At 36.7% G+C, this 12,306-nt stretch overlaps 1 protein-coding gene across 4 annotated transcripts; it reads left to right on the top strand.

Annotated features, from left to right (window-relative positions):
- The first annotated feature begins 2,089 nt into the window (after positions 1 to 2,089).
- Positions 2,090 to 11,730, top strand: LOC136223264 (indole-3-acetaldehyde oxidase-like). 4 transcript variants are annotated; one of them, XM_066011172.1, is made up of 10 exons: positions 2,090 to 2,565; positions 3,217 to 4,590; positions 5,056 to 5,315; positions 5,450 to 5,659; positions 5,836 to 6,054; positions 6,744 to 7,709; positions 8,145 to 8,243; positions 9,723 to 9,821; positions 10,426 to 10,615; positions 11,183 to 11,730. In XM_066011172.1, the coding sequence occupies exons 1-10, from the start codon at positions 2,415 to 2,417 to the stop codon at positions 11,398 to 11,400; spliced, it is 3,786 nt and encodes a 1,261-aa protein (XP_065867244.1). In that variant the 5' UTR covers positions 2,090 to 2,414; the 3' UTR covers positions 11,401 to 11,730. The 4 variants fall into 4 exon arrangements, with proteins under 4 accessions (XP_065867244.1, XP_065867242.1, XP_065867243.1 ...); XM_066011170.1 differs by having other exon boundaries at positions 2,929 to 4,590; XM_066011171.1 differs by having other exon boundaries at positions 2,435 to 2,565; positions 2,922 to 4,590.
- Positions 11,731 to 12,306: the final 576 nt, after the last annotated feature.

Raw genomic sequence — 12,306 nt, 5'->3', positions numbered from 1 at the left:
AAAAAGAAGAGAAAATCTGAAAGCTTCAAACACCCCTAGAATAAAATTCCAATCCATAGTGTCAACAGATTTTTTAACATCGATTTTAAGAGCCATGTTACCTCCGAAGCAAGGCTTATTTAGGACGTTAACCCCCTCCGAGGCTGTTGCAATACAATGATGTATGTTACGGTTTCAGATGAAACCAAACTGATTTTTCGAGGTGATTCTAGCAGCAATGGAAGCAAGTATGTCTGCAAGAATTTTAGTAATTATCTTGAAAACAAAATTACCCAAAATGATGGGTCGGTAATGATCAATAACACTCGTATCGGGAGTTTTGGGAATGAGGACCAACAAATTGGAGTTCAGACCAGGATGCATAAAACCTGTGTTGAAAAATTGTTTTACCACAGCACAAACATCAGAGGAAACCACATCCCGGAACGATTTATAGAATATTCCACCAAACCCATCAGGTACAGGCGCACTGGATGGATCCATAGTGAACACAGTGCGCTTAATTTCGTCACTAGAGGGGCAAGCCGTGAGGGAAGAATTTTCATTACCCGAGACTAAGGATGGAATATAATCCTTGATAACCTCAATTGAAGCATCATGTCTGTCTCGGGAGTGAAAGAGATCAGAATGAAATCTAATAATATGGTTTCTTATGTCTTCAGAATTATTTGTGACTTCCCCATTCACCATAAGAGAATTAATACCAATTTTCAATTTTTTAGCTGAAACATACCGATGAAAAAAGGCGGTGTTACGGTCTCCCGCTTTAAGCCAGTTAATACGGCTCTTGAAAACCTAACTGAAAAAAACTCTTCTTCATCCAGGTTTTGAGTTTTTATTCTGGCTTTTAGCCCTTCTTCTTTACTTTGCGTTGTTTTTTAATTGATTTACTATGGTAGATTTGATAATTTCTTCTTTATTTGTAGTTTTTTGTTATTTCTCCCTTTACGAGTAGTTGTGTTCGGTCTTGTGGTTGTTGTATGTTTCCCATAAGAGTTTTATTACTGGCTCGTTGAAATAACATGAAGTCATTACTGAAGAAAAAGACTATAGAGTCGATTCCACGTACGCGTATTCTCGCTAATATGCCAAAAATAGTTTCAATCATTGCCTACCATTATTGTTTTATCACATTTTATTGAGATCTTATATTAAGTGCCCGTTTGTTTTACTTACTGTTTGCTGTTACGGTTTGCTATTTGCTATTGCTGTTGGTTGTTGCTGTTTGCTGTTGGAAAAAGCTGCTTTTCCAAAAAGCAGATTCCACGTACGCGTATTCTCGCTAATGTGCCAAAAATAGTTTCAATCATTGTCTACCATTATTGTTTTATCACAATTTATTGAGATTTTATATTAAGTGTCCGTTTGTTTTACCTATTGTTTGATGTTTGCTGTTACGGTTTGCTGTTTGTGGTTGTTGCTTGCTGTTGCTAGTTGCTATTTGCTGTTACGGTTTGCTGTTTGCTGTTGGAAAAAACTGCTTTTCCAAAAAGCAGAGATTATCTGCTTTTGTAAAAGGCTGCTTTTCAGGTGTAAAAAGCAAACAAGAGATCACTAACCAAATACCTAATACTACTTTTCAAGTGTAAAAGGCAAACATGAATATCACTAACCAAACACCTAAAACTCTCCATTTCGAACTGAAAAGGCAAATAGAAGCACGAAAAGGAGCACCCAAACACCCCCTAAGCATCCGGTATTCCATGTCACTTGGAAGGCTCCCAATTTACATTTGGACACGTGTAGTGTGACCCCACGTAATAATTAAATTAGTGGGGTCTCTTATAATATATGTAGGTCCGTATTACACGAGTCAAAATATGTATGGAATGTGCTCCATTTGACATGGAGAACCGGTTACTTTTAATAATTTGCCCAATTTATCACACGGGAGATGGAGAAACTTATGGTAATCTTAGATTTTTTAATTTACAAAAAAATCAAAGTTTTAACTAATAAAACTTAAATTGATATAGATTTTTCGTTTAATTGGGAGTCATCATTCTTCACTTAAATATTTCCAAACCACCTTAGTTATAACATATACGTAGGCACATGAAACTTTAGAACAAAGAAATTTGATGAAATCCCAAACGTAATGATATTCAGAATGAGATTGCGAGAAAAACATTTATGAGAAATAAATGCTCATAGCTATAATAAGAAACCTCATAGTGTTTGCAAAGTTTTAAGATCTTTGAATTTTATGAATTTTTTGCTGAGTTTATGAATTTGTACATACGTATCTAACGCAGCACCTGATTGAAAGGAACACTGAAATCGATTTGATTGCGAGCTTTGACAAGGAGAAGGAAAGTTTCTCCTCGTTCCTGCATTATCTTATATACGATCGGTGGGCATTCGAAAATCATGATTCCTTTTCAGCAATTCTCCATTACTCGATATCGTTTGAAATGGAAGAAGGAAGAGGAAAGACCGCTTCTCTGGTTTTCGCTGTCAATGGCGAGAGATTTGAGGTCTGCGGCATTGATCCTTCTACTACTGTGCTCGAATTCGTGCGCAACCAAACTTGTTTCAAAAGCGTCAAGCTCGGTTGCGGTGAAGGTACTCTCTCTTGTATATATTCATCTTGAGTTGTGCAGTTCCATTCTGTTTTAATTTTTATATTGTTCATTTCTTGTTGCAAGTTGAAGGTGATTAATGCAGTCTTCTCCCAGTAAAAGAATATCTATTGTTCTTTATCCACATATAAAATTAAATGAAAAACTATTGTTTTAATGCGTCTAGTTCTGAAATCAGTATGTTGGAAGGCATCATGTCTTTTGGTTTTGAGTTTTTTTGTTGGAGATCAAGGAGTTTAATTAATTACTGTCAATTTTGGATTACTTTAGTGATTTTAAACTGCTCAGAGTTGAACATTCAATTTATTGGTTAGCATCTCAACTAAATTTTAATTTAAGATTTTAGGTGGTTGTGGTGCCTGTGTTGTTTTGCTGTCGAAATATGATCCACTGCTCGACAAAGTTGAGGATTATACAATAAGTTCTTGTCTCACACTGCTTTGCAGTGTAAATGGATGTTCAATTACAACAAGTGAGGGTCTTGGTAATACTAAAAAAGGGTTCCACCCAATTCACCAAAGATTTGCTGGTTTTCATGCTTCTCAATGTGGTTTTTGTACTCCTGGAATGTGCATGTCATTCTTTGGAGCCCTTGTTAATGCTGAAAAGACTGATCGACCAGAGCCTTCTCCAGGATTTTCCAAGCTGACAGCTGCTGAAGCTGAAAAATCTATTGCAGGAAATCTTTGTCGTTGTACAGGATATCGACCCATTGCTGATGCCTGCAAAAGTTTCGCATCTGACATTGATATGGAAGATTTAGGATTTAATTCTTTTTGGAAAAAGGGAGAAGCAAAGGAAGTCAAGTCAAGGAAGTTACCTCAGTATAATAACGATGAGATTTGCACTTTTCCTGAATTTCTGAAATCGGAAATCATGTCTTCCCTGCATCTCGATTCAGAAAAGTTCTCTTGGCACCAACCTTCTAGCATTAAGGAGCTAGAAGACCTATTAAGCATGGACAACGGAGTACAAATAAAACTAGTGGTTGGGAACACTAGTGTGGGTTATTATAAGGACCAGGAGCACTATGACAAGTACATAGATCTCAGGTATGTTCCTGAGCTATCAGCTATTCAAAAATATCAAACAGGTATTGAGATTGGGGCTGCAGTGACTATTTCTAAAGTTATTGAAGCTTTGACGGAAGAAAATAAAGAGGAAATGATTTCAGAAAGTAATATAGTGTTCAAAAAACTTGCAGCCCATATGGAGAAAATTGCTACCAAATTTGTCAGAAATGTAGGGAGTATTGGGGGGAACTTGGTGATGGCACAAAGGAAACAATTTCCTTCAGATATTGCTACTATACTACTTGGAGCTGGTTCATTTGTTACCATAAAAACCCGTAGTATGTGTGAAGCAGTTACCTTGGAGGAATTCCTGGAAAGGCCTCCTCTGAATTCAAAAAGTGTACTCTTAAATGTTAAAATCCCAAATTGGAGATCAATGCCTGATAGAAATAGTAAGTTGTTATTTGAAACATATCGAGCTGCACCTCGCCCCCTTGGAAATGCTTTGGCTTATCTGAATGCTTCTTTCTTGGCTGATGTTTCCTTCTCAAACTCATCTGGTGGAATTGTGTTAAATAGCTGTCAGTTGGCTTTTGGTGCTTTTGGAACCAAACATGCAATTAGAGCAAGGACAACTGAATTTTTTTTAAATGGTAAGTTGTTGACATTTTCTGTCCTCTACGAGGCTATTACATTAGTTAAATCAACTGTGGTACCTGAAGATGGAACACCAAATGCTTCATATAGATCAAGCTTGACTGTTGCTTTTCTTTTTGACTTTCTTGGGCCATTAACGTATATTAGTTCTCCGGAGAGTTATCATGGTGGTATTTCATTGTTTGAGTACATTAAATCAAAAGAAAAATGTGACAAGCTGGATCGTGTTAAATTCCCCACTTTGCTGTCATCATCCAAGCAAGTGATTCAATTAAACAAAGAGTATCGTCCTGTGGGTGAGCCAATTACAAAATCTGGAGCTTCTCTTCAAGCATCTGGTCAGTATTTTTTTTTTTAAGATACAGAAACTACTCTCTTTCTTTCATCTAATAGAATGGCTGTAATAGAATCTTATCTCGTCTTGTTGAGGTCTATGTTCTCAAAGTTTCCCCATCTTTGATTTTGAATTTATATAACTTTTGTTGTCAATAAGATTTTTTTTTAAGTAAAGGCAGAGAGCAAGAAGGTTGAGAGGCAAGACTCATCCCAACTAGGTTGGCATCAGCCCCTACCCACAACCTCCAAACCCCTAAATTTTATTAAATGATTTGTTGTCAATAAGATGATCTATGTGTCTGCTTGCAAGATAAGACTGTAAAATTTCTTGTAATTTTTCTTCACAAATAGTTGAATAAGGCTAAGAGTTTGTATTGTTTTGCTGCGTTCTGTTTCAAATATTTTTTTTTTGACTTGGCTGACAGAACCTAATAAGCTAACAAATTTTCCACTTACAACTTGTTTAGGTGAGGCTGTTTATGTGGATGACATTCCCTCCCCCAGAAATTGTCTACATGGATCATTTGTGTATAGCACAAAGCCTTACGCAAGGGTAAAGGGTATTAAATTCAACTGTACATCACTCCCAGATGGCGTCACTGGACTTATTTCTTTTAGAGACATACCAAAACGTGGGGAGAACATTGGTGCCGATTTTATGTTTGGTCCTGATCCATTGTTTGCTGAGGATCTTGCTCTGTTTGCCGGAGACCGTCTTGCGTTTGTGGTAACTTCCTTATCCATCACCTCATGTTAGCAACATCCACTTGACTGTTATGTCATGAAGATGTATTAGACATCAATTTTGATGGATCATAGCAACAATTTTTCCAAATCGTGTTTATCAAATGATTTTCCTAGCTTGCAGATTCACAAAAACTTGCAGATCAAGCAGCAGATCTTGCAGTAGTAGATTATGACACGGAAAATCTAGAACCACCCATTTTAACTGTAGAACAGGCTGTAGCCAGGTCTAGCTTTTTCGAGATTGTTCCATATATGTATCCTAAACAAGTTGGTGATGTATCAAGGGGAATGTTAGAAGCTGAACACAAGATTGTCTCTGCCGAGGTAATTTTCAATCCTGTTTCCTCTTCATCAGCCCTTAATTTTAAAGTTGCTTTTTTTTTTCTTTCTCAAAGCATAACTGGAAAGCCTAGAAGGGCTGAGATAGTTACTTTCTGTTTGATCTTTCTCTGTTTGGATTTCTTCTAACTGTCAACTTTCTGCTGAACTATGAGATCCAGATAAAACTTGGGTCACAGTATTATTTCTGTATGGAGAATCAGACTGCCCTTGCTGTTCCTGATGAAGACAATTGCATAGTGGTTTACAGTTCAAATCAGTGCCCTGAGTATGCACATGTGGTAATTGCAAGATGCCTTGGTGTTCCTCAAAATAATGTACGTGTGGTTACAAGAAGGGTCGGTGGAGGTTATGGTGGAAAGTTCATGAAAGCCATGCCTGTAAGTATCTTCCTGTTCATATATCCATATTTCAACATGTTAATTACTTCAATCTAGATTTAAAACCACTTTATCTAATGGTGGATTTTGTGTTAATCAACCTTCCCTAATGCTTTGTAAATGGGTCTTAGATCAGAAATTGAAGGTTATAATTTTTTTCAGTATCTTGCCTAAGCTAGCACCTTAAATTCAAAATATATGTTCCATTATATATTGATTTTTTAGTAGATCAACTAAAGTTAAGCCTTTCGTTTACGGAGATTGTTCCATTATAAATTTTCCTTGTGGAGAAACTTCTCTTTCTTTTTGTTTTTTGTATTTATTTTTTTTATGCATATTTTGGAAATAAAAGTAGCTATGGTAAAAAAGAGGAGTGTACCAAGTCTGACTTGGACGTGATTATATAAAAAAAAAAGGACCTGGAATTGCTAGATTTCTCAAAGGATCATACTTCTATAAGAACTTGTTGGAAAATAGAAATGTTAATAAGATCCCGACTACTTAGGATTATGGCTGGTTGTTGATGACATTTTAAAGGGAGCATGCATATATGAATTAGTTCTGTGAACTTTGTGCTACATCATTTTTATATTGAAGTGTGCACTCCGCATTATGTAATAAGGGATGCTGTTATTCCAGCCCTATGTTAATTGTTTTGAAGTACTTACATACCAGATTTGATGTTTTAGGTTGCTACAGCATGCGCCCTTTCAGCATACAAGCTACAGCGCCCTGTTAGGACATATCTCAATCGCAAGACTGATATGATTATTGCAGGAGGAAGACATCCTATGGAAATAACTTACAGTGTAGGCTTCAAATCTAATGGGAAAATTACTGCCTTACAGCTAGATATATTACTCAATGCTGGAATAACCATAGATGCGAGTCCAATAATCCCGGGAAACATTGTGTCTTCACTTAGCAAGTATGACTGGGGTGCTTTATCTTTTGAAATAAAGTTATGCAAAACAAACCTTTCAAGTAAATCATTCATGCGAGCGCCTGGAGAAGTGCAAGGATCATATATTACCGAAGCAATAATTGAAAATGTCGCATCTACTCTTTCTGTGGATGTGGATTATGTAAGAACTATAAATCTCCACACATACGATAGCCTCAAGTCATTCTATCACGATAGTGCAGGAGATCCTCTTGAATACACTTTAACTTCAATATGGGATAAGTTAGCTGCATCTTCTAGCTTTGATCAAAGGACTGAAACTATTAAAGAGTTTAATAGCTGTAGTGTGTGGAAAAAAAGAGGAATTTCTCGAATACCTATCATTTTCAAGGTGTCCCTAAGACCAACTCCAGGAAAAGTTAGCATCCTGAACGATGGGTCCATAGTTGTTGAAGTTGGAGGTATAGAGTTGGGTCAGGGACTCTGGACAAAGGTAAAACAGACTGCTGCTTTTGCTCTCAGTTCAATAAAATGTGTAGGAGCAGGAGAACTATTGGATAAAATACGAGTCATACAAAATGATACCTTGAGTTTAAGTCAAGGAGGTTTCACGGCTGGTAGCACTACTTCTGAGTCAAGCTGTGAAGCTGTTAGACTTAGCTGTAATGTCTTAGTTGAGAGACTGATGCCACTAAGAGAAAGGATGCAGGTGCAAATGGGCTCTGTAGGATGGGACATGCTTATTCGTCAGGTAGCTCTCTGCATATATGTAACATTCTACTCAAATATTTTTTACTTCTCCCCATTTTGGACTTATCTATATCTCTTGGAAATTGATCCAAACATGGTGCTTTTCATTGTTCTTATCTGTGCTGAAACTATTATATGTTTCAGTTTCTTGATGGCACCTTCTGTGAGAATAATATCTTATGTAGAATACTTGTCGATCTTATCATATTTATTATTTAGATAGCAAAAATACGCTTCCATCTCTTGGAAATTGATCCAAACATGGTGCTTTTCATTGTTCTTATCTGTGCTGTAACTATTATATGTTTCAGTTTCTTGATGGCACCTTCTGTGAGAATAATATCTTATGTAGAATACTTGTCGATCTTTTCATATTTATAATTTGGATAGCAAAAATACGCTTCCATCTAGCCCTTCTAAGTAATCTAAAATGCAGGCATTTACAGAAGCAGTACACTTATCATCAAATTCTCACTTTGTCCCCGTTTCAACATTATCCCAGAATTACTTAAACTATGGTGCTGCAGTGAGCGAGGCAAGTTTCAGCTCCACCATTATCTTATTGTTTTTCTTTGTGCTTTACTTGAAGCCCCGGCACTTTCTTAATATAAGCTATGTTAGAGTGTATGTCAATGTAATTGTTAGAGTATAAGTCAATGTAATTAATGAATAACATGCCTAAGGCTGCTGAAGGGCTGTTGGGGCATGCTTAGGCTGCTAGTAGGGTCAGTATGTCTCCTTGACTGTAGAAGTAATATCAGGAGCTACTACTTGTATATATATCTGTGTATTTTTCCCAAGTAAAATATATCAATGTAGCATCTTACTCTACATGGTATCCCATGGATTGCTCTCTATTTCCATGGTTTGTTACATGGTATCAGAGACTAAGGTCTAAGGTTTCTGAATTCTTTTTTCTGAGTAGTATTTCCAGAGTTGTGAAGTATTTCCAGAGTTGTGTTTCTGCAAGGATTCAATATTTTCTCGGTAGTATTTCCCAGGGTTCAATATTTTCTGGGTCAGGATTCCATTTCTGTCAAGAGCTTGGGTCTCTTGAATACTCACTATTGGGACATCATTCTATCTCATCACCCCTCTGGTTTATCCTCTCCGCTTCCGATCATCGTTTCCTCACATTCCGGCCACCCTGTGTCGTCGTCGCTGTAAGAAAAGTCCTCCTTATATGGGATCAGAGCCTTGTTTCGGCTTCTCTCTTGGGTTTCTGGATTAAGATTCCAGAATTTGTTTTCTGCCTTGTGAGCAGAATTTGTGGGTTTGTAATTTTGGCTGTTTCTTTCAGCATTTCTGTCTGCCTTGTGAGCAGAGTCTAATTTCACCTCAACGGATTGTCGCTGTTCCTCTTCTGCTGCCATCGCCTCTCTGTTTCCAACCTGTCTGTCCGGTTAGTTTGCCGTGAATCTCCTTTTATGCAATTACGTTGCTGGCAGCCTCTTACGGGTTGCTTCGACTGAGTTTTGCTTGTCTGTTTCCTACGAAGTTTGATGTTTCTCTGGCGTCTCTCCTGTTCGATCTGTTCTTCTAGGTTGTATCTCCCGAATTATGTTTTTATATTCCAAAGTATCTTGAGTTTCTTGTTTTGAGTTGTATCGTCTTAAGATTATATTATTAGTATCTATAGCAAGCTGAGCATGATTAAAATCCATCCTTCAGCTTGAGGGGGAGTGTTATAAGTCAATGTAATTGTTAGAGTATAAGTCAATGTAATTAATGAATAACATGCCTAAAGCTGCTGAAGGGCTGTTGGGGCATGCTTAGTAGGGTTAGTATGTCTCCTTGACTGTAGAAGTAATATCAGGAGCTACTACTTGTAAATATATATCTGTGTATTGTTCCCAAGTAAAATATATCAACGTAGCATCTTACTCTACATGGTATCCCATGGATTGCTCTCTATTTCCATGGTCTTTTACAAGCTGGAAATGAGAGAAAGTGAGGATAATGTGATATTAACTCTAGCATCATAACATTTTGCACTTTAATTGTGATAGCACAGGTGGAGATTGACATTTTGACCGGGCAAACAACAATTTTGAGATGTGACATACTATACGACTGTGGACAAAGTCTGAACCCTGCTGTGGATTTAGGACAGGTTAGATAGCATTTCATATACTTATTTATCAATTTCAAATCCTTAATTTTGAAGTTCATCCTTGAAGTTGAAATTCTCAAACAATGGCCTGTTCTTGGAAGCAAATAATTTTTCTGAGTTGAGAGAACGTTGTTGTCTATGGCTTGACAAGAGAGGTTGTACTGTGATTTTTGGGTACAATACACTCATGGCCTCTCAACTTTGACATTACTAACATGATGGCCCCTGTTGAAGTGGACCGAAAAGTCTTTAAACTTTGACATATACTAGTATAAAAGTGCAAATGACTGTTGACCAGTATAAATATTGGTTGATCACGCGAATTTGCTGGGAAATCACATAGGTAAAACGCACTCATGGTCTCTCAACTTTGGTGTTACTAACATGATGTCCCCTGAACAAAGGAGTATGATTTACCGGAAAATTAACGTGGTCAACCGATATTACACTGGTCAACAGTCATTTGGACTTCTATAGTTCAGGATCTTTCATATCCAGTTTTGAAGTTCAGGAGCCATCATGTTAGTAACGCCAAGGTTATTGGCCATAATTGTATTTTACCCTGTGGTTTTTTATATTGAAAACTATGAAATGGTATTTGCAGATTGAAGGATCTTTTGTCCAAGGAATTGGATTTTTCATGTTTGAAGAATACACAACAGACCAAGATGGATTAATAGAACAAGAAGGCACATGGTCCTACAAGATCCCTTCGTTAGACACCATACCGAAGCAGTTCAATGTAGAAATACTAAATAGCGGGCATCACCAATATCGTGTTCTCTCTTCAAAAGGTAGACTCTTTTGATACTTGTGAATAACAAGTGACAATATTTCTCCATAGATGCATTCTCTGGAATTCTAAAAACAGGCTATGATAAATTCATTGTCAATGCTACTATTGCTTATAGGGAAAAAGTAAAAATAATCTTGAGATCCCTGTTCCGATCATGGTTGAATCCTTCATCTTTCAGTTTAACACAAGGCATTGATAAACTATAATAGCACACATTGAGCCTATGGCTAACGAGACGAACTTCAAACTAGCGTATGTAGTCCATTCCATTTGCATATTTTATTGTTAGAAAAGAGATTTTTATATGTTTGGTGCTGCTATAGAGAAATTTTGAATTGTAGAACACGAAATACACCACGCATTTGTAATTTTAATCGAGTTTGATGTACATTCCTAATAGGAGCTTAATGTGTGTGATTGATTATCAATTGATCAATGGCTCCAGTAACGAATGGCTCAATGTGTCAATTAAAATATCCGAAGCTTAAAGTATAAGAATTTGAAAGGTGAGAATGATGCATTTTTCCAAGATATAATTGTCAATGTATTATATGTATATATGCAGCTTCTGGGGAGCCACCACTGCTGTCAGCAGCCTCAGTTCACTGTGCTACAAGAGCTGCCATTAGAGAAGCAAGAAAACAGCTTCATTCATGGGGTTTTCTCGACAGTTGTTATTCAACATTCCAAGTAGGTGTCCCTGCAACCATGCCTGTTGTCAAGGAACTCTGTGGTTTTGACATTGTAGAGAGATACTTGGAATGGAAAATGGCCACTCTTTGAATATATATATAATATGATACTGTGAAGGACAAAAGTCCTCGTTCAGTCACCCGTCTCTAAGAAGAAGAAAGATGTCACGAGTATGATGTGTTTTCTGCAGACATTCAAAATATTTTATTTGAAGATCGTTGTGAGATTAGTTCGTAATGATTTGTTTGTAATTTTTTTTTTTGTTTTGTTTTTTTGGGGCTTGTTTCGCCTTATTTTGTAATTAAAGAAAATTTAAGTCGGGTGATCGTGAGAGGACTATACGATGTAATGGGTGTAAAAATACGTATTTGGCTACTTTTCAATATTTCTATCAGTAATAACATACCCTTCTTTACTAGACATCTACTAGTAGCTTTTCTTTTTCCCTCTCAAGCTCTCAAATATCTCCTTACAAATTCAAGGTAAATAAGGGGCTAATTGCAAATCTAACTCAATTAAAAGGGTCATTTACATATCTAACCCACTTTGCTTTCATCTTACCAAATTAGACACTTTCAATCACTTTGGACAAAATTACCCTTAGTTCTATTCAATGGATCGACCTACTCCTGCTTCTTCTTCTTCTTCTTCGGTTCATCTTCTTCAATTTCTGATACCAATCATTAGCGATTTTTGAGATTATTGACGTATTATGTTCAATTTCCCGTAGAAGTGATATGTTTTTAGCTTATACGCTTGCTTTTCTCGTTGGTCTTGCCTCTTTCTTCATCCGTAATGGTATCATTTCAATTTCCTCTATTTTCCACAATTTTGCTCCATTGTTGTCGCATTTGTGACAAAAAAATTCGTATTTGTGACAAAATTTTATCGCATTTGTCACATTTCATCACAAATGCGACAAGAGTTGTCACATCTACGACAATAGTTTTCACATTTGTGACGAAATGCGATAAATTTCGTCACAAATGCGATAAC

The sequence above is a fragment of the Euphorbia lathyris genome, chromosome 3, assembly GCF_963576675.1.
Source record: "Euphorbia lathyris chromosome 3, ddEupLath1.1, whole genome shotgun sequence".
NCBI classification, from domain to species: Eukaryota; Viridiplantae; Streptophyta; class Magnoliopsida; order Malpighiales; family Euphorbiaceae; genus Euphorbia; species Euphorbia lathyris.
Note: the sequence above shows the minus strand (reverse complement) of the source record. Positions and strands in the feature narration are given on the sequence as shown.

Excerpts from the sequence above, each read along its gene's own strand:
- LOC136223264 (XM_066011170.1), top strand. The coding sequence starts at position 2,415 with ATGGAAGAAGGAAGAGGAAAGACCGCTTCTCTGGTTTTCGCTGTCAAT. Across the intron at positions 5,316-5,449 it reads GAGACCGTCTTGCGTTTGTG|CTTGCAGATTCACAAAAACT; the intron begins GTAACTTCCTTA and ends TGATTTTCCTAG. Across the intron at positions 10,616-11,182 it reads TCGTGTTCTCTCTTCAAAAG|CTTCTGGGGAGCCACCACTG; the intron begins GTAGACTCTTTT and ends GTATATATGCAG.